Consider the following 27,602-nt stretch of genomic DNA (forward strand, 5'->3'; position numbering starts at 1 on the left):
TCTAAATCAGTAATACCAAACTTAAACAAAGCTCAATCTTCTTTGGCAAGGGTTACACGACTGCAAGTAAGATTCAGAGGCTCCTACAAATTCACCAAGAGCATTCTCTATCCTTCTAAGAGAGTCCTCAGCCAAAACTCACATAATAGCAAAGATAGAAACCTAAACAGAAGCAACTAAAGGAAGGTTACTCGATTGGAACTTGGTGTTTCATAAAGAACCATGTAGTTCATGAAACTGTTTGTGGGATGCTGTTGTTGTTGGACAGCTTGGCTGCAGTTTCACTGTTGTCTGACTTTTTGTGCTGATTGACATTTGTTGTAGAGGGTTCCAGGGCCCCTTCAAAACCTGTTTTCCCATAAAATCAAAAACAGGTGTAAACATTGATGACAAACCATACAAATTAATAACAACCCAGAACCAAATTAAGGCATACATCAGTTTGCATTTAATAGTTCTCATTAGGCATAATGTTTTATTCATGGGATAATAACAAAATGTCTCATTATCTGCCAACACAGCCATGGCACGTTGTTTCAAGGGGGGGAAAGATTATTTGCTATTGATATAATGAAGAAAATTTAATCAATAAGCACAATGTCATTATCATTTTCACATACGGATATGATGACATGACACTCGTGGAAACCACATGAAGTTTGGCAGTAGAAAAGAATAATCCTAAACCAATATGAACCCTGAAAACACCTCAGTATGATAAATCACTCTTGAGACATGTATTTTGAAGCTTGATGCAGCCCATGTCTACTTATTTAAGCATCAACAAATGGCACCCACACAATTGTGCAGGGATATTAATTTCTTCTCTAGTTACAACAGTATGGCATATCTACCTGGAACAATGTATACTGCAGTAACCTGTTAATGCCAAATCTTGGACTGTTATGCAATCCATACATATCAAAATTTCAGAGTTACAATGTTGAAAAGTATGGATATGACAGTCATTCTCCTCAACAGCATACAATTTCTAGAGGACAATTATTGCTTTCCCCTCCACATCACCTCTGGGTCCCTGCCATCAGAAATCAAGTGATTAAGAGAGATCCTCAGTTTGGAAAATTGTACAATTGTTTCAATTCTTATTGAACATAACTTTTGTTGCATAATACAAGTCAACCATCTTGTTCAGCATAAAAAGATGTACAGAGTAAAACCTTTGAATGTGGTCAAGGATGAGCAGCCTTGGTCCAGGAGGAACATTTGCATCTCTTAGTGCACTGCAAGTACAGAAATTGAAGCAATACGCTAGTCATTGAGGAACCAAAAAATATCTAGTAAATTTCTATGTAAGCCGCCATGTCCATAACAATCTTCAAATTCTAAACCTACCTGTCCGTCAAAAGAGGCAGTGTACTGTCCGTCAGCAAACTCTTCTTAAAATTCTTTTCATAATTTTGAAGCCCAAGTTTGCTTAACATTGTTCTTGTTTTAAGATAATAGACTTCTTCAGTCGATGGCTGAAAGAACTTTTGGCCTACCTGTAAGAAACAAGAAATTAATTCATAGTCCAAGGGTAGTTTTTTAAGATGACAGATGAAGCAGAGTACAAATTTGAGTCAACATTAATCAAATACAAATATTATATAAACAAGGAACGCAAAAAAAAATTCACTATAGTTCATGTTATGGCTCTAATACTTATCCTATAAGTATGTGTATGTAGACCTTTTCACGTGTGACCTCACACGTGATGGTATAAATTATCCCGAATGATAAGACTTTGGATCAACAATGTAATTTCATCATGATCATTCTTATCGATCTGTTTTGGACAGCAAGATGTCTTGTGTACCTTCCAGTCCAAAAAGTGATGCGAAACTATATACCCACAATCCACTAAAAGTAATATACTAAAATGTTGTTAAAATCATACAGTTAGTTCCTGTTGGAAAAACCTGTAAAAGATCACATAGAGCATCTTTTGAAGTTAAAGTTAATTTCTTCTTCATGATATCAGCTCAAGTTTGATTAATGTGAAGTTCCCTCCCTCCAATTTCATTGTATCAGAGCGATGACAACTGATGTACACAATGCGCTACTCACGTGCTTTCTCTGCACACTTTGTAATACTAATGACTAAATGAATTCATTATTTCTGAGAAACAATAAAACTTATTCCCTCCAGTTCATCACCATAGATAAAAGTTTGAGAACAATATAAGAGTCAGCATAGGGCTTTGCCATTGAAAAAAAGTTGTTTTCTAATCAGTGGTTTAAGTGATCCGTAGTCCATGAAAATGATCAAAAAGCTTCTGCATAGACTGGCCATACAATCTTCAAGAATATTCTTTGGTTGCTTACCTTATAAAGACTGCCTTGAAAAAGAGCACAGAAAAGGCCAGAAGCAATCGCATTTCGTGCCATGTCTGGTCCTCCCACACCACTTACAAGTGTGAACGTTGCTCCTGAACCAAATGCTGCCACCATGCTGGACACAACTATATTATAAGCCATATATTCTAGTTCAGGTCTAGCTGTCTAGATAATAAGGATACATGCTTATTGGAGATTAAAATAAATATGAACACTTAAAGAAAAGAAAGAGTAAGTCTTAAGTTTTTGTTGGTAAGGAGACTGAAAAGTGATTTCATTTTAAATAACTCCAAACACGAGAATACAGTGGCTGCAAAACAGAAATCGAAACTTTAGATTACAATTTTTCAAAGGTCCACACTGCGAAGTATGTTTCTTAAACATGACAACTTTATTTAAATTGTATCTCTATAACTATAAAAAGTATTGTGATGGAAAGACTTCTCCTGGCAGTCTTAGATTTAGGAACAAAACATTGCATGTTCAACTCCAACCTATAAGTTTATTGCCAGCAGATAAATAATTCCATTCCAATTGATCATACATGATGCAGCGCACACAGGACAAACACATACATAGACTTGTAAAACAGTAAGGTTTCACCTTGTCTGAACATCCTCCACACCTCCACGTAGCCTCTTCATTGCACATGCAATTCCTGCATAAACACCAGTCACAACTGCAAAGTTTCTAGCTTGCACCCACGGCCCGACTGCTAATGCCTGACATGAATGCCCATTTATTAAATATTGATTATAAACCTGACATTTTAGGATAGAATCTAATATTTGTGAAAAGGTAATTCTCCAACACAACTTTAGAGATAAAGAAATAGACAGACTTCCAGAAATTAAGTGAGAACGAGACAAAATGAGTAAAAATGGAGTTCAAAAGTAGATTACAGTTTCTACCACATACATAAAACCTGTGCACAAAATACATACAAAAATTTGAGACAATACAACATAAATTATTTTTTAGGTGTGAATTTTTCAGTGTGACTATTTAATACAACCTGATCAGTATTATAATCATAGGTAATAATATAGTTTGTACTCATCTGTTGATCGGAGTCTAGTAACTATGAACAGTGCGATTCTGCAAACCCAAGTTCTATTCCATATATGGTCATCTTGTTTTCTTTAAATGATCATATTCCATATGCACACTAAAATTCTGAATTTACTGGGTTTACTTCAATGGGATAGTCCTGACAATGATTACAAAATTTGAGTTCATGGACTGTGTGTATAGTGATAAATTGGAGAGCTTTCCATACAATAGACTTCAGTTCATTTCCATGTAGGCAACAAACAGACATTGAGATAGCCCTGAAAATGTTCATTAAATTTGAAGTCCATTAGATGAGAGTCTAATGATAAATTGGAGTACTTTCCATACTAGAGACGTGTGTTCATTTCCATGTTGGCAGCAAATTGACGGAGTTTGCTTCAATGACAACTTAACTAGGTCCAGATCCTAAACGGCTAAACCTACAAAAAATGGATCCAGTTCTTCTTGGATGCATGGATTTATCATTCAGGGATCTCCACCTCATTCTGCCTGCAAACAAATCGTAAATTCATTTGTTAATTCAGGTTTGTTTCCTATATTCAGTAACACACCTGAAGCAATAAAAAATTAATCCAGATGAGTTTCCTAGAGTAGTAAAACGTATCTGTTGACGTGCGTTTTGTGACCACACCAACACAGGATAAAGTTTTCTAACCGTCACTTTATCCTCTTGTGATCAAAATCAGACATGTGCTAAGATTGCAGGAAGATCATACATTGACTCCAAGGTTCCAACTGCGCACTAGCGACTTTATTGTGGATATAGACTCGTTTGGCTTTGATGTTTGCTGGTAATCTAAGGGGACTTACATTTGGGTCATTCTTTCACTTCTTCGTTGTGGGATATAGCAATTCTGTGATGCTTCTACTTCGAATGAACTGAACTGGAATGAACCGAAATTAAAGGGGAAAGGTTTTAGGAAAGCTATTCTAATCTAAGAACTCGATAGATAACAATGCTTTAGATGAGATCAACCACACTTCACTTCGCCACTAGAAGACAACTACATGAAGCGGGTGCAATTTTCAAAGGTTGTGTTCGAAGGATTTTAAACCATTGATGAACAACATCAAAGAACAATGTTTATCACACAATTCAGATTAAGAGCACACATAAAATAGCTCAGTCCAACCTTGCACTGTTGATAAAAATCATCTATCAACAAAAGGTATGAGCAAGTGATCTTCACCTTAAAACACTGCAATCAACCTTGTTCATCTAAATTAAAATTACTTTCCATCACTATGTTGGGAGATGTCGATTAGTGGCAACCTCATACTTTCCATCACTATGTTTTACACTTTTTGATATTTGTGACTTTGTCATTTTAACATTTGTAGTGCAAACTTGTAGCCTTTGGGCATTTTGGTGTATGCAATATTCCTATTTTTTTTATTTTAAAAGCAAAAATCTATCTTTCCCAAATCTTGCAAGTATAAGAGCTTTCAAACATCAGATGTTCCAAAGTTTCTTCATAAGTATAGCATAGGACACACCTAGAAGGACCAATGACCCCTCGTGCATTAAATTCTCAAAAGTGAGAATGCCTTTTTGCATAAATAGCCAAACAAAAAGATTAACTTTAAGCCACCCTTCCGGTTGCCAGATCTTCGACCAATCCATCCAAGGGTTGAGAACTTGGGAATGAGTAGACAGAAACGTCTCATAGCCAACTTTGACAATATAGGTGCCTAAGCTGCCATGACCCCAAGTAATTTCATCCTCAGAGTCATTACTAGAGAAGAAACGTTCAGACCAAATACTATTTATGATTATAGGTAATTCAAGAGGAATAGTAATAGGCCATTTTTACAATTTTTAATTGCTTGCATCTGTAATTCTAAATTTGAAGTCTTAAAATATTGCTCAATCATTATCCAAGCTTTAGATTATAAAGCGATTTAAATGGGAAGCAGTGTAAGGAAATCTTTGATAAAAGGGGAATGTTGATCCCAATCATCCGATCAAGAACAAGCCTTATTACCTTTTACCAATTTTCCAAAAAAGACCATCTTTGACCAATTGAGAGGCAAGCTTCAACACCTGCCACACGAGAGAGCCACCCCCATCCAAGGGATACCGACTCACATCACTCAAGTTAACTAAAACCAATTATAAATGCTAGTCATCATTTTGTTAAAAAGGGAGATGGGGTTGGAAACCCACCACCAAAAAAGTTTCCAACTAGAGATTTGTTATTCAGATCAGCACATCTGAGACTCAACTACCTTTCACCTTGGGTTGAGTAACCTTCTCCCATCTGACAAGGGCCCAAATTGACAACTCCTTTGCATCATTCCAAAGAAATTTCCTAGCCATTTTATCAAGATCCTTCCACAAGGAATGAGGATGGAAAATTTTAGGTAGGCAAGGCCTAAACAACAGATTGAAGAACGGTAAGTCTAACACCATAATTAGCCGTTTGTTGGACCAATGATTGATCTTAATTTTAATAGCTGCAAAAGAATTCTCCAAACAATCATAGGTAAATTTTTAAACAAAAAGGATCACCTAGATGCTCTAATGGCAGAGAAGACAAAGTGAAGCCCAATATGTAAAGAATGTGTTGTGGGAGCCACTAGTCAACATTGAAAAACACCACATTGGATTTCTAAGCATCGATGACTTGGCCAAAGGCAGAAAGGTAGGTATTCAGAGTTTCTCTAATCATCCTTGCTTCGAAGCAAGAGACAACCCCCATCAGTCCAGGATCATCAACAAATCATAAATGATAAAAAAAATTACTCACCAACCTTGAACCCAGCTAAAAGCCTTTGTTGTATTTTTTGGAGGAAGATTCTACACAAGCCTTTAGCAAGGATGAGAAAAAGGAAGGGAAAACAAGGATCTCCTTAACGAAGGCCCTAAGAAGCGAGGAAAGGAAGAGAAGGGATACTATTAATGAGAACCGAATAGGAAGGAGAGCTAACACAACTCAAATCCCATTCAATCCAAACCTGCAAATGACCAAAGGCAACCAACATTTTAGCCAAAAAGCACCACTCCACTCTATCATAAGCTTTAGACATCTCGAGTTTGATGAACATTCCTTTATGGTTGGCCTAATGGATAGAATCAATAACCTCCTAAGCAATCACAACACCATCAAGAATTTGTCTTCCTTCAATGAAGTCAACTTGTACAAGAGAAATAATCTTCTAAAGGAGAGGTTTAAGTCTTTCAACCATAATAGACATAATTATTTTGTAGATCACATTACATAAAGAGATGGGCCTAAAGTTAGAGAGGAAAGACCCTTCTGCCTAAAATTAGGGCAATAAAAGTGCAATTCAGGGCATTAAGCATCCTCTTATTTCTGAAAGACTCCCTAACAACCTCCAAAACACTAATTTGCAGGTAGTTCCAAAAAGTTTAGAGAAATTCAACACGGAAGCTATTAGGTCCAAGAGACTTTCCAATTCTGATGCCAAAGACAACCTTCTTCACTTCCTTTGCTTAGTGACATTGTGGAAGAATTTGGAATTCTTATCTCCTTCTGCTAACCAGGTTTCTCTTGATTTTTGTCTCCAAAATGCCTCCTCTTTGGCTAGATTGTCTTCATAACAAGACAACAACTCCTTTTCTTTTAAGTATTTCTCTTGATCCATCCCCTGCTTAATAACTTAATCATTTAAAGATTCCAATTCTGCTTTTATTTCCTTCTTCGTGGTGAATATATCCTTGAAATGCTCCCTATTCCACTGTAAGAGCTTCTGCTACACATATTTTAGTTTTGCAACTGTCATGCTTTAATTTCATTCTTCGTAGTGAATATATCCTTGAAATGCTCCCTATTCCATTGTAAGAGATTCTAATTCAATATTTTAGTTTTGCAACAGTCATGCTTTAATTTCCTTCTTCGTAGTGAATATATACTTGAAATGCTCCCTATTCCACTATAAGAGCTTCTGCTTCACATATTTTAGTTTTGCAAGAAAGCAAAAGAGCTCTGAACCCGAGAATTGTTCCTCCCCCCACCAATCTTCAACCAAATTATAAAAAGTATTATCCTCCATCCACATGTTTTCAAATTTAAAGGGGCAACAAGCTGGTTTTTTATCCCCCATAATCATCAACTGTATTGGGTAGTGATCTGAACCAAAGCAAGGAATGATGGAAGCCTTGAGACTGAAGGGGAATGTGGAAAGATCCCCTTGAAGGAAGAATCTATCCAATTTTTCAGCAATATGGCTAAAACCTACCCTTTTGTTATTCCAAGTGTATAGCCCATTTTCTGATTAAATCTCTAATAGATTGCATCTACTGACCCAATCCATGAAGTCTACTTGAACTTGGTCGATTCTCTGCACACCTCCTCTTTTGTCTGACAGATGGAGAATAGCATTGAAACCCTCACCAAGAATCGTATGGGCTGAGGGATGTGTGGTCAAGAAGGTACTCAGTTCCTCCTATAATTCCCTCTTTCTTATGCTGGGGGTCGACCTATATACATTTACTAGTTTGAAACTGAGATTTGACATTATGCTCTTGATTATTCCTCCAATCCAGTACCTACCTTCTGCCACTTTCTCAAAAGGAGACCCCACCTGGTTTCCAGAAGACCACAAGCCCCTCGGAGGCCCCATCAGCTTAAACTCAATCCATTTTCCAATTTCCCAACTTCTTATGAAAAGCCTGCATTTCTTCATTGGTTAACTTTGTTTCCTACAACATGATGAAATCTGCTTTTGAAGCTAATATCCTATGCTTGACCAAGCACTGTTTGTTAGGGGCATTCACATTCCAAGTTAGGAGCATCATGTCCCCTAGGGAAGGGATTTGCCCTTCCCCTTTCAGAAGTGTAGTGATATTGGTTTGGTCCTCTGCTTCTCCATCTATGGATCTTAACTCTAATAAGAACTTTCTTCCTTTCCTTTTGTCGGACCATTTACCACAATCTGGTTTATTCTTGTTAGACAAGTTTTGACAAAGTCCTACTCCCCTAATCTCCTCTCAATCTTCATCCCCCTCTTGGGGAAACTCATCACTGAACAGTGCCTCTTGATCTGCCATCTCCATCTCATCCAAATCCAAAATTCTCTTGATCATTTCCTATTTTTCCTTTAATGTATCTTCATCCTCTTCTTCTAGGATTTGGGAGAATCCAAGAAATTCACATACCGCTTCTAATTCCTTGTTGACTCTGTCCTCCTTATCCTCATCTTCCTCCTACCCCATATCTTCCCAGGGGCTAACCACATCTAGCTCAGCTTGATTATCTATCTTGATACCAGATGTTGTTTGAGGGGTAGATGCCTCCTTTAACCCCTGATCCTCCACATTCAATACAGTATCTGAACCGGCATCCCTACACCCAATAAGCACCTTCGACTCAATGTCATTTTTGTTCAATTCTCTATCAATCTCATTTTCCTGAGCTTCTACTCACCATTTAAGAGCTAATAATTCCTCCTTATTCTCAATATCCTTAGACCCCTCTATATTAGAATTCTTGTCCATACTTTGATTCTCCCTTATAGAAGTGTCATATCCAACCCTACCAAGATCCAGACCGATATGGTGTCCACAAATTGAGCTCCTCCTCGTTATTCTTCTGGAGATAGAAATAAGGGATGTCTCCAATTCCTAATTCATCTTATCCCAAGATTTAGGACAGCTCACCAGATATCCTCGCCCTAAGATGCATCGGCCTCCTTTTCCATACAGATCAACCTCAATCTTTTGCCACCATTTTCCTAACTCGGTGATGATTTCCAAATTGTCTAGGTATTTTAAGTTTGTGTCCATGTTGACAAGGATTTTAGCCTCCAACCCTGCTTTGCCCAAGAAAAAATCTTCATCAATTCCAATAATAGATCCAAGCACATCTTCAATCTTTTCCAGAGCACTTAAGCTCCAATGCTCCAGAGGTAGGTTTTTTAATTTGATCCATTTCAGATATCTTCTAGGTGAATGTTTTGTTCGGTCGAAATTTGGTTCCCAATTCAGCCGATAAAAACAAAATCCCTCAAAGAAAAGTGGTTTTCCATATAACAGTTCATTCTTTAAATATTTGTCCAAACAATCAATTAGGAAAAATCGGTTGGTTAGGATTCTAGCCCATACCCAACCTCTGAATTGTGATTCCCACCATTTGATGATTTCATCCGCCAAATATTCTCCACAGTCCATTTAGCAAAAAAACCACAATCCTTAAGATGTTCCCATACTGATTCTAGGGTTTTGGAGGATATGACTATGGCTTTGAAATTATCTTTTGCAAGTGTGCTCCAATTCTTCCTGCTTTCAATCCCCACACCCGCCTTTCTAATTGTTTTCCCATTGCTAAGATGTGTGGGGCGATGGCTGAATGGATTGTATTCCTGAGTGTAGGCTTTTCTTTCTTTATAATGGATGCTCTATAAATCCCAACCGGATGCTTGTTTGAAGCATTTTTTCCTTTGAGAGCCCTAGTCAGCTCTGTAATTCTGATAGTATTCCTTTTAGGCACCTGAAAGCCAGCCTGCCCTATCTATTTATGCATCCATACATCTTCACCAAATTGTTTAGATTTCAATGGGATCTTGTTTGCCCTTGAGGCAAACCCTAGAATCCTTGAAAAAGGGTTGCGATTCATTTGCAGAAAGCCCTGCCCTTCGTAGGATCGCTCATTTTGCAGAGTTTTTATTTTTCCTTAATGCTTACCACGATATTTAATAAATTAATAATTAATAAATAAAATTATTTAATAATTGAATAACAATCCCCTTTGGGCTAACTCTTGTTTGTAATGGTTTTCCCTCGCTAGGTCGACATGATCTAAGTTTTGGTAAGGCAGTTTGCTTCTTGGCCGACTTAGGAGAGCATGGGTATTATTAGAGATTGGTGTGGAGATGAAACCATGAGTTGGAGAAAATTGCCTGTAGGCACATCAATCACCGGGGCGACAACCTCAAAGTAAAATTTATAGGTGGGATGAAATTCTCACATACATACTTCCATTGTTCATTGCCTTTCACCATTGGTGCCAAGAGTGAAAGTGAATTTCAAGGGTGTGCCAGTTGTGAGAAGATAATCAACGTGGTTTTCCAGCTTAGGCCCAAGCCAATTATCAAATACAAAGGCAACACCAAGTCACTTCAAGTCTGAGTTGATGTGAACTTGAATAGTGCTCAGACTGAAGTCAAAGAGCTAGCGAACAAGGCTAAAGCTTGTGCCTCTACACGCAAGCTTATTTCTGTATATATAACAATACACATGGGAGCTCAATATGCCATCCCTCTAGCATAATTTGTATTCCTGAATCAATTTTCTCAAGAGGAAATTCTTCCTATATGCTAGGTAATTGGTATGTAGATTGCATAATTCCAGAATTGCCACCGTTGTTAAAAGTTCCTAGACATTGCGTAGTTAATATTTCCTGAGTATTATATTGTTATGTTTTAAGGGTATGCGATCTGGTGAATTGTTTTAGTTGGGCACATCCGAAACGATATTGTGGAAATGCTCAATTGAGTCTGAGTGTATAGTTTTAATGTCTTGGAAAATACTGTTCTAGTTTTATTTGCAGTCAAGATTTGAAATGTAATAAGTTGGTATATTTCAACTTCATCTAGTCCTTCCGATCTTTTGCAATTTTTGTAAGTGACAACTCCTTCCTGAAACAGCCATCAACATTTGGACATGGACATACAATACACTCTATTCTGTTATGTGGCAAAGGTGCCCATGAACCTTGGTCTAGGAATCTGTATACTGTTTTAGATACTCATGACATGTCCATTTGTAACCTCCACCACCTTGAATTTCATCAAGAATGGTGACATACATCCACAATGGAGATCTAAGGTCCAGTTAGATCCACGTTTTGTTTTCTTCAACATCAAACAATAATGATGCCATGATTGATATCCCACAATAATTAAAATTTTAATAAAACATAAATAAATATAAGTTGATTTAACCAATCTATTTTAATAATTTATAATACATATTTAATATTTATTAAATTGATTAAATTAGAAACAACTTTCACATTTAAATCTAAATTAAAATAAAATAAAGTTATAAATTTAAAATAATCTAATATTTAAATATAAAGAAAAATAATTTAAACTTCAAAAAAATCACTTCCACATTTAATTTTTTATCTTAGTTAAAAATTAAAAAATTATAATAAAGTGTATATAAATTAAAATAATATTAATAATTTGGTAAAAAATAATAATAAATAGTAATGAAATTAAAAATTAAAAAAAAACAGAAAAGGTTAAAAATATATAAATGTTTCAAACAAAAAAAATAGAAAAAAAATATTTCATTTTATATTTTATTTTATAAATTTAATTTTAATTTATTAAGTACACTGACATAGTGTGACAAGAATATTTTTTTTAATTTGTAAACAACTAAATATCAACTTAGATTCTTAGTAAATTTTATTTATACAGAAAAAAAAAATTAAAAAGATTAAAACTCTAGGTTTCAAAAACAAAATGTAAATAAATATAATGAACAATTAAATTTTTTAAATCTTTGGTAAACAACAAAATATAAATATAAATACAAACAATTTAAATTTATACATACCTCAAGATTAATAAGTGGTCGCACAAAGATGAAAAAATAAAGATGTCCTGAAACATTAAAACCCCTAGAAAATATAAAATGCCCAAAACAAATGCATTATGATCACATTGAAAGAGAACAAGAAAAAATGTGTAGTCACTCCAAAGCAAAAAAAAATATAATGATTGTCTTCCTGATATGCTCATGGGTTTATTTATACCAAAAAATGAGTGTTTTTCCCACGTTCTTCAATTTTTTTAATGAATTTAGCTAGATTCAAGTCACTTTTGTAAGAATCATAATCCCTAAATATCCAACGCAACTAGAAAAATGGTTTTTTTGGGTGGAAGCAAGTACAGTATCCAACCTGTATACACAGTGTACCATATATATATATATATATATACCGAGTATGGCATCATGTATACTTTCAAAGGTGATGGGCATATCTTGCAATTCCAGAAAAGGATGCTCACCTTATTGCAATGACACTCACAATTGGTGGTACTTCTATGGCCAATAATTCCAACACTTACAACCACTTGTGATCAAAGTTTAAAAAAAAGAAAAATTATCTTTGTAGTTTCATTTAGAATTAATTTTTTTGTTAGTTTTATAGCTTTAGCTCTCTAACTTTGTCTTAGTAGGTTGCTAGTTCATCTACATCTAAAACGAATTGGAACACATGCTCCTTCAATCACTTAGTTAAGTGCAATTGACTGCACTCAATAAAGACAAAGAACTTAGCGTATGTGCATTCCAAGTTACAGCTCCTTTCCTACAAAATAAAAATCGTTTACAAAGAAAGAGACACAAAGAAGTGGTATATCGCACCAAAGCATACTATCTTGGATGCTTTGTAATGTCCTTAGTCCCGCTCAGCACATAATCTTCTGTACTCTCACCCATTTTAGTGTTTTGGCATTTTGAGATACAGTTTGTAACTTCCTGAGCTAGTAATTTCTGATCTCAAATATATAATGGTTGCTGCCTATGGTGTTCGTAATATGAACACAAATGATTGTAATAAACTTCCTTTTCAGTTAGAACACAAACTGCCACATGAATATAGATCCTTCCCTACTTAACTGTAATTCCTACAACTTTCAGCATTGTATCTATTCACATGTTCTGTGAAAAGCTTGCATTTGACAACAGAGACAGTACATAAAGTTTTCCTCTAAGCCAATAATGGATACAATGAAGCCAATAGATAAAATATAACTCTAACCTTTTCATTGTAGCAACAGGCTTCTCCAGCAACATAAGTATAAGATCAGTACAATGATGCTTCCAAGTACAAACGCCTCCAAGAGGTTTCCATTTCTGAACTTTGAGCAGGGGGCATTTAGCGCATAAGAGACAAGTTATTTCTCCATGTGTTCCCAATAGGAACCAGCACGGAATGACTACAAGAGAAAAAGGCATTCAACATCGAGGTAAATGAAGATAGCTTCCACTTACTTGAATATTTTATCATTTTGATATTAGACTTGATGTATATGATGCTGTTATGGTATGATCATGATTCTACGATTACAAGTTTATGTTGGTTTTGTTGTTTATATGATGCTATGTGACATGCTAATCTTAATTCATGCTTATAGGTTGCATATATATATAATTTACATGTTTTTGTACTAACGAACCCAAACGAACCCAAACCCCTTTTCAAAATTTTGCCGTACCGGCGTACCGGGTTCTTCGAACCCGAACCGGTACCCGAACCCGAACCGGTAACTTAGAGATAGAAAAGCCACACCAATAGTAATTCAGGACTCACTCTATGATAAGAATTTCACAATATGACACAATCTACCGGTAACAGGGACAGCTTAGTCTGCTAAGAAGAAGACCTCTGCATCATTATCAGGAAATTGTAGCAAACCCGTACCAACGCTGAGACTTTGCAGCAATAAGGAATCAACAATTGATAATAAACAAACACCAGGTAATGAACTCAAAGCATACAAACTCACTCTGTTAGTCACCATATTAAGCAATCTGTTTTCAGATGATTGCCTGATTACAATGAAATCGATATTCAAATCCCAAGCTTGCTTACTAAACTCAAACAGCAATATTAAAGTCTCGATGCCTTACAAAATATCAATATCCTTCAATTATAGCTCAAATCATTAACTCCAGATTTATTCATATCACAACGTAGCATAACCTCTATAAAGCTCCCCCAAATATTAATATTTGCAATAAGCACTAGAGTTGCATTTGATATTAATGGAAGTATTGGATACAGACCTCCCGTATGTTCACACTACTCCAGCTCTTTAGATTAATTCAAATATTATGCCCAGTCAATATTTCCAAAATGAATCTTTATAAAGAACCCGTCATGTTGATCACCCACTTTAATTCACAACTATTATTGAAGTTTTTTTTCACATTAACCCGACCATTCTGAATGGTCATAAATAGTCAATACAGTAATGACTGAGCCAATGGAATTAATGCCCAACCATGGCAAATAAAATAAACTCTAGCATCTTATGATATTGATAAAATCTCCAGTTATAATATATTATCTGCAGTTACCAAGATTCTCTAGAATAGATCTTTATTCTCCAACAATAGAAAAATATTTATTCTTCCTGCAATAATAGTTTCATTCAGAAAATGATAAAATACCACTGTAGCAAATCGTTATTCTGAATCCCTTCTGAAATTCACATTCGAAGTAGACATTACAAATTTCTCCATTGATATGCCCAAATGTGAACTCTGTCACAAATTCACCACCAGTATCAGGTTGGGTTTTCATCCAACCCTACAAGTTTGAGGGCTTTTGCCCTCCAACTTTTTGAAAGCCAAAGCTCTCCAATGTCATCCGATAAAATAATTTTCTCAATGATCCCCAACCTTTCTTCCACCACCTTTTATAATAACTTATGTGGCAACCATTTCAATAGTAAATATTAAATTACAATAATTTAATATTTATATCATAAAGTAACTTTAATAATATTTTATTTTTTAACTTTGAAAAGTCACTTTATATTAAATAATTAATTAATTGTTAATTGTCTTAAAATAACTTGAGACGAATTAATAATTTAATTGATTATTTATTTATTCTTTAAAGCTAGCAAAAACAGGGCATTACATGCTTCCACTTCCCAGCTTGCGGTAGTTAAATTTGATAACAAGCCAACTAATAAGCTTGCGAGTGCTAGTAGCACTCCTTGTGGTTCTTCTAATATACCAACACCTACATCATCTTATTGATGGTAGTGATGATATTTTTTAAAACTCTACTGCCCTCCGAATAGAATCATCATGTTTTGTCCTATTAAGTGAATTAGAGTTCTTTGGTTGCTAGAAAATTGCTCCAAAAGCTGGTTTTAAAAATCTTTACTCTTTGTTTGCACTTCTTGAATAGGATCTTCTCTTTTAGTAAGAACTTAGGTCGCCAATCCATTTTATTTCTCCTCAGTTCCCTTTACTCATGTGTTCATTGTAGATTTGTACTCAGGTTTTAGTTTCCTAACTGCATGTTGGCAAGGTCAATGGGTCTTATACCATTTCTAATGTCTCTATTTAAATTTTCCTTATTTATGCCTTAAATAGATATTCCACACTCACAATAATACTTGCATAATTAATTGGTTCCACACTTTAATGTCCCTACTTTGAAATATAATTTAATAATAATAAATAATAAAATTAAAATCCAAAAGAATAAATATAGCTATTACATTAAACAGAACATAATTAAATATAATTATATTTTGATTAAAGTTAATGAACGGTCAAAAGGCATGAAATGATAAGTTGTGACTCCCTCAAACGTGAGATATAAAAGGGAGAAGAGAACCTCATTTGAGGAGGGGGAGAATTTGTAAATGAGATGTGCAGATCTGATTTAAATAAGAAGTGCAGATCTGATTATGGAAGATTGTGTCCCTTTCAAAAGGCAGAAATAATGAAGAGTTGCACTCTTTCAAAGGGTGCTAATGGTGAAAGGGTGTGTCTCTTGCCAAAGGGCATACATGATGAAGAGGTGTGACCTCTCCCTCGCATTGAGAGATATAAAGGGAAGGAATCAAAAGCATCTAGTGACATCACCATTGATCAGATCAGATCAGAACTGTTATTAAGTTACAGGCAGTGACATGTTTGTTCTTGGTGGTATGCATGGGGATGTGCTTAATATGTATGCTTAATAAATAATTTATGAAGCCTGATAATGTTGTCATGCAGAATTTAGTAGTAATATTAATATAAACTGCAATATGTATGACAGTCCTACTTAATTTCATATATATTCATAATACACAGGAAGTTAGTATACTTATAGTCTAAATCATGTTATTGCTATCAGTATTTAAGAAGATGGGGATGAGATGTTCCAAAGAGGGGCAGTCTAAATCCAAGCAATAGGTTAAGTCCCAAGATAGGGTGGGGATCAGCGACCCATAAGCCTTGAGGGTATAGACCCAAGATAGGTAAGGGCTTGGATCTGTAAACTTTGAGGGAACCTATTGTATTTGGTCTCTAAGCGCTTTGGTAACATACATAGACCCTTCTCCCTTAAAACTGCAGTAGTAGCAGGGTCTGATATCTATATTAAAAACTATGAATAATGAAATTAATCATCTAATGAGGAAAATAAATAAGCAATTGTTAATAACTGATAATTGAAGAATATCAATGACTGGCTTCATGATTAGTCTCTTAATCCATTTTAGTGTATTAAAATAGATTAATTATGTTAATCAGGTAGGGGACATTACACACACTAACGATAATACTTGCTTAATATTGCTTCTGATGGGACAATATTGAGTTCCTGCGGGTTGTTCATGTTAAGCCTACTAGTGGTTTGTTCACTTGTAACCTACGTCATAGAGTTTGCCAAATTTCAGCAATGAAATTCAAATTTTGGCAAACTTCAAACTTCTATATAAAATTCATTGAAATTCGCCAAGTATTCGTAAGCATTTTTTAGCGTTTGTGGAAAGCATTTTCAGGTTTTTTTCCCCTCATAAAACACTGCAAATCCACAGCACAAGAAAATGAGAAGGGCACCTGCTGCATTTTAGGTTTGAGCCACCATTGAGAGCTGCATTCGTGATTCAGTCCATCAAGTTGCATTTGTGAGTAGGTTATCCATTTTCACCGGCATCAGCCTTGCAGCTCCTGCATTTCTTTTCTTCTGGTTCCCACATCCAAAAAAACAACAAAATTTTATTTTAGGTTTATTTCTCTTATCTATTTATTTATTAGGTTTATCAAGTATTTCAAATTTTAAACAATATATGTTCACAATGTCAAATCTTATTTGCTTTGCATTAAATTGTTTTTAAAAATTTAAACATTTATCAGTTAATTTAACATTTATGATCTGTTATTTATTTTTTTTAAGTGTTACTTAACTTATAAAATTTAATAATGCATAATAATTTTTTTACAAAATATGTATATAACATTACAAATATGAAATATCAGATATTATTTTAGTTAAAGTAATTGCTATTGAAAATTTAACATTTTGTAATATCACTTGCCCAAACTGACTGATTTTGGCTCAAGGAATATTGTCAAACACTTTGTATGCTGTCTTTCTCTATTCTGATTTTTGTATTTCAGATTGTTTGATACACTTTGAAAGTTGCCAAGAAATTTAGGAAGTTCACCAATGATGTTGACAATACCTCTTACAATGAACTAGTATGCGAGTGCAGTTCTCTTTTGGTATTTTCAATGCATTTACATGAAAATTAGATATGGATTGCATACCTACAGCCAACTGACATTTCGACAAACAACTGGCATGCAACTATTATGCTGATCATATATGCTATTAAAAGGACATTTCATCAAACAAATGGTATGCAACATATATCTTCTTTATTGAATTCATTCCTAAGTACAATGCTGCTATGGATTTGCCAAGACTAATTGGCTTACAAAAAGACTACAGCAATGCCAAAACTGATTCTAAGTTATCACTTACAACAGCAAAATTATATGCCTAAGATTTCAATACTAGCTACTAATAGTTGCAAGAGGAACCTGATAATAGATGCTCGATGATGGAGATGAAAGTTGCAATCGGAATCAAGCACAAATACTGTAGCACGGCACTGTTCATGCGCACTGTAGCAGCAAGAACAAACTTGCAGTCTGCTCCTAAAACCTTGAATAATTTGTTGATAATCTCTCCCAACAAGAATGATATAACTCCATGTGCCAAAGAAGGATGATTCACAACCAATTATAAATGTTCTCCAACAATAAACTTCAAACCCTTGTAGAAAACTTCACCAATTTGCACAAATGAAAGAACTGAAGTATTCTTTCCCACAACTGCAATAATTCAGGTGTTATTTCACACCTTCAAAATTGCTATTAATAGGAAGTTTTCATTTCCTATGATCAAAGAAGAAAATTGCGAAAGCCCTAGGCTCCACAATAAAAATCAATCAAAATACTATTCATCAACTGGATGCCGAGAATGAACTCCTAACTTTCCTTTTATTCTTTCCTTAAGAGAGCTCAAACACCTTCCTGGCCAATGTGGGATAAAAGATTTATTCCCACATTAAATTATTCACTTAACGCACTTTATTATATTAAAGTGACTTTATTATTATAAAGTTACTTTAGAACTTTATAATAATATTAAAATATTAAATAAATCACTTAAGTCACTTAAACTTTAATATCTCTTGATGTACTTGTCTGATTGCTAAGCCGTCTGAGCCAGGAGTCGACTCTCCCCGTTCTCCATGTGATTGGATGCCTGCCTAAAAATAGAAACCCTGAATAGTGACTTACTATAAATAGTAAGTATGTGGAACTGAGTCAAAAAACCTGTGCAAAGGCCAAAACCTGAATCCAGCTGAAGAGTAATGTCTCTAATCACCAAGTAACTGCCACACGAGGCCCTCTATCAATAATTATTAGCCTACGAGGGTCAAATGATAGGCTAATTCTTACAAACTCTGATGCTCGCAAAATGGGGACATTACACATTTACTATAATTAAATTTGATATTGGTTTATTTTATTTTTTAATATTAACATTTATAAATTGAACTGTCATATTTTAAAATATTCAATTTAAATTTTAAACAATTAAATAAAATTTAACAAATTCAAAGTATTTAAATTAAATTTAACAAATATACTAAAATTTAACATTACTAAAGTAAATTTAACAAATATATTACATTTAATATAATATTTTTTATTTTAAGTTTAGTACATTTATATAAAGCAAATTATATGTCGATTTTTTTTTCAATTTTTTTATCCTTGTTGAATTTTATCTGAAATTTATTGTTGCCGAATCCAAACCTTGTGACTTAGCTTGGAACAATAGAAGATGTGGAGAAGAGGTTATAGCAGAGAGATTAGAAAAAAATTTCGTCTCTCGTTATTGGATGGGTGATAATTAAGTGACTACCTCTGAGATTTTAGATTGGAAAGGATCTGATCATTGGCCAATCAAGTCTACTACTACACACTTTCATGTCTCAAAAAATCCTTCTTTTTAGTTTCAGCTTATGTGGCTTCAAGATACTTCACTTCAGGACCTTATGCTAGTTTGGTGGCATGAGGGGAAGCCTACTTATAGCACTGCCATGTCATCATTTGTCAAGCAACTACAATCTGTTAAGATTAAAAGGTGGAACAGGCTATGTTTTGGCAATATTTTCTCGGCAAAGGTGCAAGCACAATCTCAAGTGGATGCCATTGCCTGCCAAATCAAAGATCAAGGCCTATCAAAGGATTTGCATAGAGAGGAGTCAACTGCAATGAAGGAGTTGGATGAATGGGAGCTTTAGGAGGAGATTTATTGGAAGCAAAAGTCACCAGTTATTTGGCTTCACAACTCAATGAACAATAGGAGATATGGCAATACTATCACTTCTCTCATTTCCTCTCAGGGAGTTCCTCCCTCTTCCTTTGGGGAGTTTTCTCAAGAGGCCACTAGATTCTTTGGGGCCTTGATTGCTGAGGATTCTCCTCTTGCCAATGTGGAAGAGGGTTTAGTGCTTGATTGCATTCCTTCCATTGTTTCTAATGAAATGAATGAAGATCTTTGTAGACCCGTTTCTTTGGATGAAGTTGAAGGAGTGGTGTTTGGAATGAAGAAGGGTAAAGCTCCTAGTTCGGATGGCTTTCCTACAGAATTTTATCAAGAATTTTGGGAGATAATCAAGTTTGATCTCTTGAAGATGGTGTAGGAATCTAATACAAAACAAGCAAATACTCAAGGCTATGAATATTGCATTACTTGCTCTCATCCCTAAAAAGGAAGGAGCTAACTCTCTTGACTCCTTTCACCCATTGCTTTATGTAAGGTGATTTATAAAATATCACGAAATTGATTGAAGATAGGCTTAAGCCATGGCTCGATAAATTAATCTTTGAAGAGCGGAGAGGTCTTGTTGCTAGGAGACAAATTCTTGATGGGATTATCATAGCGACAAAAGCAATACATTCTATGGCAACTTCTAAGGAAAAGGCAACATGGCCAAAGCCAATGACAAAGTCAAATGGAATTTCCTTCATAAAGTGCTTGCAGCCTTTGTTTTTGGTAGTGAGTAGATTAATTGGGTTATGAGTTGTATCACTACCTCTTCTTTACAGAGTTATTTGGAGCTACTAGAGGCCTTAGGCAGTGTGATCACCTCTCCCCATACTTATTTATATTAATGGCAAAAGGGATGGGAAGATTTAACAAGTCTCGTATAAGGCAAGGATTGATTCAGGGCTAGAATTGGGGCAATGGTCTTCCTCCTCCTTCTCATCTTCAATTTGTGGATGACATGGCTTTGATGGGTGTTGCTAAAACTCTTGAGGCAGCTAACTTTAGAAAGGCTCTACATATTTATTTGGCAACTTCCAGACAGAAGATTAATGAAAATACGTCCTTTATATTCTTTTTTAATACCCCTTTAACAATTCAAGCCAAGATTGCTAGGATTTTAAGGTTCCAAGTTGGTGTTCTTCCTTTTGTTTATCTTGGAGTCCCTCTGTTAGTTTACCCTTTGTCTAGTGGGTTTTGGCGGGATATTTTGGATAAGCTCCATAAGAAGGTGAGTCAACTTATAGCTGGCTCTCAATTGTTGGGAGAGAGACACTCTTGAAGTCTATGGTTTAGGCTCTCCCTCTATATAGATGTTTTGTGCAGACTACTCCAGAAAGTTAAAGAATTTGATGCTCTCTCTAGGCAATTTTTGTGGACTGGTAATTTTTTTTTCTTCAAAATGGAATTTGGTTAAATGGGATTCTGTTTATAGGCCGATATATGGTGGTGTTGGTTTACGTCAAGTAGGTATGAATAGTCGTGTTTTGGTAGATAAACTTTTTTGGAGATGGTGCATCAACCAAGATCAAGGTTGGGCCAAAATCCTTAATATAAAGTATTTGGGGGGAGTGGATAGCAGGGATGTTCCACGATGCAATATGGCAGGTAAAGGATCCATGATCTAGAATACTCTTAGAAGAGGAGCGTAGGTAGTTAAGCAAGGACTCTTTCAGATTTGTAATAAAAGTGTTGAAGCTTTGTTCCAGTATGACTCTTGGGATGGATTCCCTCCTATTCTTTCTCAATTTCCACAATTGCAGTCTTTATGTGATAGTTTTATTGAAGCAGGTTGGAGTAGAGTTGAGGATTTTAAAGTTACCCTAAGCTTGGGGCAAGGGGAAGCGGCTAGATGGAAAGAGCTGCATGAATGGCCACTTGGGGGATCAGTGGATGCTCAGGAGGAACTTGCTAGGATTTTGGCAAGAAGAATGTGCAACTCCCTAAAGGGGCAAAATGTTCTTGTTTGGGGCCCAAACCGAAGGGTACATTTTCAATGGCTTCAGGATACATGGAGTTAGACAAATTGACTTATAGGAAGGTGATTGTTCCTTGGTGGAAGTAGGTTTGAATCGGTTTTCCTGACCCAAGTGTATTTTTTTCCTGTGGTTAGTGATGTAGATAGATGTCTTACTTAGGAAAATCTTCAAAAAAGAGGGTTTCAGGGTCCTTCAGTGTGTTTTTTTGTGTAACAATAATGCGGAGATTACTCCACATCTTTTTTTTCAGTGTGCTTTCTCTAAGGAAGTCTAGCACTTTTGGTGGGGAGCCTAAAGCATGCTTGTGTTCAAACTTCATGCCAATTCTCCATTCGAGTTTTGGAATAGTGTTGGCAGACCCCCAGCTAAGACTTCCTTCCTCCAGGTAGCTTGGGATATTGACCCCTCTTTTATTATTTGCCAGTTGTGGTTAGAAAGAAATCGCAAGGTTTTTACTTTTTTAGGATAAGAGGATGTTGGCATAGCAAGTAGGATAGAGAATTATCAACATGATTTACGAATCTTTGATGGAAAAGTGTGATCTTTCTGTAAATAGAATCCTGGTGACATGCCTATCGTTCAGGATTTGAACATTTTGGGTGGGGATATTAAAGATCCCCTTTCTACGAGGAGTCAACAATTAAGGTGTTAACATGCTAAAAAGAAAGTTCAACGGGTTGGTAAGTGATCTCCTCCACCCCTGGGAGTCCTTAAGATTAATACTAATGGTTTTTCTCAAGAAGGTCCAGGATAGGTGGGTATTGGAGGTATTGACGAGGATAGTTTGGGAAATGTGATTTTCCTCTTTTTTGTTTATAAGGGACATCATACTAATAACTTTATGGAGGCTTTGGTTGTTTTTTATGTTCTTGAACGAGGATGTGCTCTTGGATGGTGCAAGGTTATTTATGAATCTAACTCTCAAGCTGTTATGGACATGTTGAATAAGCAAAAGTTGGAGGATGTTGACTGGCATCTGGCTATGGCTGGTAGACAAATTCTGAGTTTGAGGGAGTTAGTTTCTTTTTGCTATGTTCCTCAAGAGTGAAATAAGGCAGATGACTGTTTGGCTAAGTGGGCTTCTGAGAGGCTGGTTGGCTGGAATATTGAGGGAAGGGGTGAATTGCCCCAGAAATGTGTCCAAACATTTGATAAGATCATTAAGGATGACATGATAGGTTTGTTGTGACCTTTTATGGACCATCTTTTGGTTGGTGATTCTTGTATTTTGTTTCGATCTTTCTAATTCAATAAATTTTTTACCCCTTTTCCTAGAAAAGAAAAACTTGCATAATTAATTATAAATATTAACTTAACTTCAGAATTATAATTTGATAATTATAAACCTTGAATTTAAAGCTTAATACAAATTTGAAAATATTAAACTTATATTCTGCCGTAATTTTTTTTCCAATCTGCAGCTTCCTTGTATAATTGTCTTGAAATGTTTTATAAATTCTGTCTATAGTTAAAGGTTTTCGTCCATAAACTTGGCACAAAAAATTAGGGTTTTCATCCTTAAATCTCTAGTCTTTGAGGGTTTCGTCCTCTCTGTTTGCTGAACCATGTTTCACATTCCACAAGGAATGAAAAATCAGATATAAAATATATTCCTCATATTGGTGCTTACTTCTCCTTGTTTGGTGTCTCTTATATAACTTTTTCCTTCAATAGTCAGAATTCTTCACATGCCCCTTGACTTTCGATAAAATTAAACTTTAATTTTGTATTTTATAATATATTATTTTTAAATTTTTTAGTTTATTTAAATTGAAAAAATGGGGGGCATTACACACTCCTTAGCAGATGCTAGTTCCATTGGTTGTTCTCTAAAATCAGTGGACACTGACTTATAGGATATACCTCAGTTTTGATCTTTAGATTTTGTTCATATCACTTCCAATGAAACGGGTTTGATAGTATTTGCAAAGACAACAGAAATTTGCAGTATGTGAATTGAAAATTTGAAAGTGAAGGATTGGCAACATTGTGATATATGGCTGAAAAAAATTGCAGCATATTAGTGGCATAGTTTTGTTACAGAGGATAGGTTACAAGTTCAAAACTTTTTTCAATCTCTTTTATTAAGAACATTTTATAAAGAACTGGTGGGCAGTCACATGGTATACAGGTGACCAATGGATAAAGCATAAAACCCTAATTGTAGAAATTAAGGAGCAACTTTAAAACACAAATGATATCATAAAAACAGAAAAGATGAATGAAAAATGGATAACAGAGGCAAAAACAAACTTATTTTATATCTCCATCCGATAAAAATGTCTAGAGATGTTTCTTTTGCCCAGGGATGAATTATTGCTACCATGAGTTCAGTAGAATAAGTAGCAATCTGTTATACATATAATTGATTACAAGTGCTTATTGCTAACTCAGTTGGCTTGATTATCACTTTACACATGACAACTGACAGAAAATCAGCATGCATTTCTGCAAGGAAGATCAATATGGCTTTGCAGCCTTTCAGCTTCAATCAAGAGTCAGTTATTTGATTCAGGTAACTAACAACCTCTTGCTGCCACCTTATATCCAAAGCATTCTCCAGAAACATGAAACATCTATTCTCATGTTTATATAGATTTTGAAAGGCGCATTCTTCACAACAGAAAAACAGTAAGCTGAGATTCTCGATGTTATATGGACCACTATCACATCCAAGATATAGAGAACACGTAACAGCATATCCAAGCAAACAAGATGTATTGCAGCTCAAGGCAAAAGATACAAGAAGGAAAAACCCTAAATATAAAGATCAAACATGGTTCAGAATCCATCTTCAACTAGCATTCCACTCGAATTGGACACCCAAAGCAGTCTCTGTTCAATTTTTTGATCAAACACCCAATTGGGTGGGCCAAACCCTCTTGCTGAGGGCACAGAGAAAAGAGGTATTAGAACAGACATGGCTGAAGTAATTCCTCTTGCAATGAGGTGTAATTCCCCATCTGGTCTTATCCCCTGTTCTCCTCAGTCAAATTAATATCAGATTTAGAATTTCTGGCCAAATTAACAGGTATTCTGATGACAGGTCTATACAATTAAACTTTAGCCAAAGTTAACACTTAAGGTGTCACAAGCTAGCAGCGGATTGCCAACACTACTACTAAACTCTGCTCCAAAAAAGAGACGGAAAAAAAATATAAAGTATAAAACCATCAGGATGCAACCCATAAAGAAAAGGTTTATGGCCTAAATAATCAGGTGATCAGTCCCTATAGAAAGACAATGTAAACCTGCAAACCCAACGACACAAATTTAAATAACTACAAACAAATACATCAAAACAACTTTAGAAAGGGATTTTGAAATAAAAATATAGGACAAACCACACGAGTTTACAGCCCATAACGAAAGAATGAAAAAATTTATTGTCTAATTACCAAAGTAAGAACCAACACAAACTTACAAAACTGATATCACAGATTCTTTTTTAAAAGTTTGACAAACCCTAATCGATTTTTTAAACCAGATTGAAATTGTTAACCAAAATTAATGAACTCCATTACCCAATTCGTCAGATAAAACACATCTGTAGAAACTAGAAACCCAGTCCCAGGAATTTCAAAAACTATAGGGAAAACTTATTGAAAAATCTTTAAAAAGGATTCTGAAATAAATCCGTTTGAAATAAAGTAAAAATCCATCGAATTACGGCACAGACTGAAAATACTTTATTGCCTAATTCATCTGACCAACCATTTCTATATAAACAAACGCAAAAGCCAATAACTCAACAGAAAAAGCTTATCAAATTATTTACAAAAAACTATACAGAGAAAAAGAATATATATATTTCAACAAGGGATTTTGAAAAAAAATCATTGACCCATCATCAGTTTGCAGGCAGGAAAAAGTTCATTACCTAATTCATCAAACAACTCCTACATGAATCGATGCAAACCCCAAAACCCTATAATAGGGGTTTATGTACAACAGCATAAACATAATCTCATAAACAGCATAAACAGAATCTACAAAAATAAGGGTTTCCAAATCTACCTGGACTGGCTTGAGTGAACCCATGGCCTGGGGATTGAATCCAGTTGGCTGTGGAGGCATAGCGGACGTTATGTCTGAGGTGAGGGTACCCATAAGTCCTCCCATGACTCCTCCCTGCAACGCATTTGTGGCAGTAACCACAGCCACCTCAACTGGTGCAGACTGCTTGCTTAACCAAGTCTTGACTTGGGTGTCCAGCTTCTTGAAAGTGTTCTGAAGCTGTTGAATTGGTCCCCCTGCAGGCTTGTTCTGAAAAATTGCAATGGATCCCCCTATAGGCTTGCTCTGAAACTGTGAAACGGGTTCCCCTGAAGGCATGCTTTTCGCTAACTCGTTCCCTCCTTCCATTGATTTTTGTCAGGGCCCTCTCTTCTGAAAATAGCTTTCCGAACGTTATAAGAGGAATATCTCTGTGAAGAATTAGAAGGATCAGGCTTTGCTCAATGCTTTTAGAACCATGGACGAAAGCAGCTATGAATGAGATTCATGAGAGAACTTCAATTAGTAAGTAGGTCTTTAAACAATTGGCTTATCCTCCAAATGGTAATTGTTTTCAATTTACAATTTTGTTTATCAGGAGGATAAATATACCAGGATTTTTAGCAGCACAAAGGCATTGGGTGTATTATTTATCAGTCTCTTTCGGTTTAGTCTCGAACATTAAATTTCTTCAAAAGATAAAGGGTACTCTTTACAATTAATTAATATGGATTTTGTTTTTTTACCCTGTTAATGGGTTTCGGATGGTTAATCCCCTTTCAGAAAAAGAAGAGGTCAAATGGGAACCGCCAACTAAGGAGTGGATAAAAATTAAACTTTGATGGGGCATCTAGGGGAAATCCGGGAATCTCAAGAGTGGGAGTAGTCGTAAGAAACGATAAAGGGGTCATCATTTTCAAGGGTGCTCGACGACTGCAGGATGGGACAAATAATGACGCTGAGGCACAGGTGGCACTAATGGCCACGGAATTGGCCATAAACATGAAAGTATCAAAGTTGCACCTAGAAAGCAACTCCCAAATGATTATCAACGCAATAGCGAAGGCTAACACCCCGTCATGGAAATTATCACATTGGGTGGAGATAATTCGAGAAAAACTCAACTCCTTTGAGGAATTTCAGGGCTCCCATGTCAGGGGAGGTGCCAATGCAGTGGCGGACCTCCTCTCCAATATTGGATGTGACATGACATGCCAATTGGCCAAGTAGTGGAAGGGAGATGGCAGAGTGTGGAAGTGGAGTTAATGCAATCCGAGAAGCATAAAAAACTAGTAAGCACGCAAGACAGCTCGTAAGGACAAGTACTCACTATCAAAGGCACCACATTAATGAGGCAGTTCAAAAGCGCAGAGTATTTGTTCGAGACAATAGCGGAGGACAGTAAATATGTTGTGAAATTTTTTTCCATTTATGTCTCGTTGCAAACGACGGCGGAGGAATTACTATTTTGGTTTATGAGCAATGTATTATCAAAGAACCGGATTAATGAGGGTTTGTTGTGTCTTTGTAGTTTAGTATTTGGAGTTAATAGTTTTTGAGCAGGTTCAATGGAGACTAACTTCACTCTCAGAACAGAGAAGAAATTGGTCCCTTTTCTGGGAACGGTGTCAGACAAACGAATGCAAGGACTTTTCAAACACAAGGAAGAAAACTTGTGGAGTGCAGCTTGGCTAATGATGGGGGAGGAATTGGTGCGCATTCACTTCAAGTACAGGACGAATATGGAGGTTTACTCCTTGATAATAGCTTGGGCTTGCGAATTTGAACTCGAGGTGGAGAAAATTAAGCTTACAATGAAAAAGCTAATTGACGGGGACTACTTGATCAACCTTGATTCCATCTTGGAATG

General features: G+C 35.6%; 2 protein-coding genes across 2 annotated transcripts; one reads left to right on the plus strand and one right to left on the minus strand.

Annotated features, from left to right (window-relative positions):
* Positions 1-441: 441 nt before the first annotated feature.
* On the minus strand, positions 442-26,402 carry LOC131042565 (chloroplastic import inner membrane translocase subunit HP30-2). The gene is made up of 6 exons (XM_057975881.2): positions 25,754-26,402; positions 2,941-3,059; positions 2,326-2,452; positions 1,354-1,502; positions 1,179-1,241; positions 442-1,036 (listed from the first exon to the last, which is right to left on the minus strand). Exons 1-6 carry the CDS (start codon positions 26,099-26,101, stop codon positions 1,003-1,005), a joined length of 840 nt encoding a protein of 279 aa, XP_057831864.2. The 5' UTR covers positions 26,102-26,402; the 3' UTR covers positions 442-1,002.
* Positions 26,403-26,485: 83 nt separating this feature from the next.
* On the plus strand, positions 26,486-26,962 carry LOC131858520 (uncharacterized). Its single transcript, XM_059211777.1, has 2 exons — positions 26,486-26,499; positions 26,587-26,962. The coding sequence occupies exons 1-2, from the start codon at positions 26,486-26,488 to the stop codon at positions 26,960-26,962; spliced, it is 390 nt and encodes a 129-aa protein (XP_059067760.1).
* The last annotated feature ends 640 nt before the right edge of the window (positions 26,963-27,602 follow it).

The sequence above is a fragment of the Cryptomeria japonica genome, chromosome 9 (assembly GCF_030272615.1).
Source record: "Cryptomeria japonica chromosome 9, Sugi_1.0, whole genome shotgun sequence".
In the NCBI taxonomy this organism is placed as follows: Eukaryota; Viridiplantae; Streptophyta; class Pinopsida; order Cupressales; family Cupressaceae; genus Cryptomeria; species Cryptomeria japonica.

What these genes read in the sequence shown, in the direction of transcription:
- LOC131042565 (XM_057975881.2), bottom strand. Translation starts at nt 26,101, where the DNA reads ATGGAAGGAGGGAACGAGTTAGCGAAAAGCATGCCTTCAGGGGAACCC. An exon ending in TTCAAGGCAGTCTTTATAAG is followed by an intron (nt 1,503 to 2,325) that starts GTAAGCAACCAA and finishes TGTTTCTTACAG; the next exon opens with GTAGGCCAAAAGTTCTTTCA. An exon ending in ATCCTTGACCACATTCAAAG is followed by an intron (nt 1,037 to 1,178) that starts GTTTTACTCTGT and finishes TTCTGATGGCAG; the next exon opens with GGACCCAGAGGTGATGTGGA.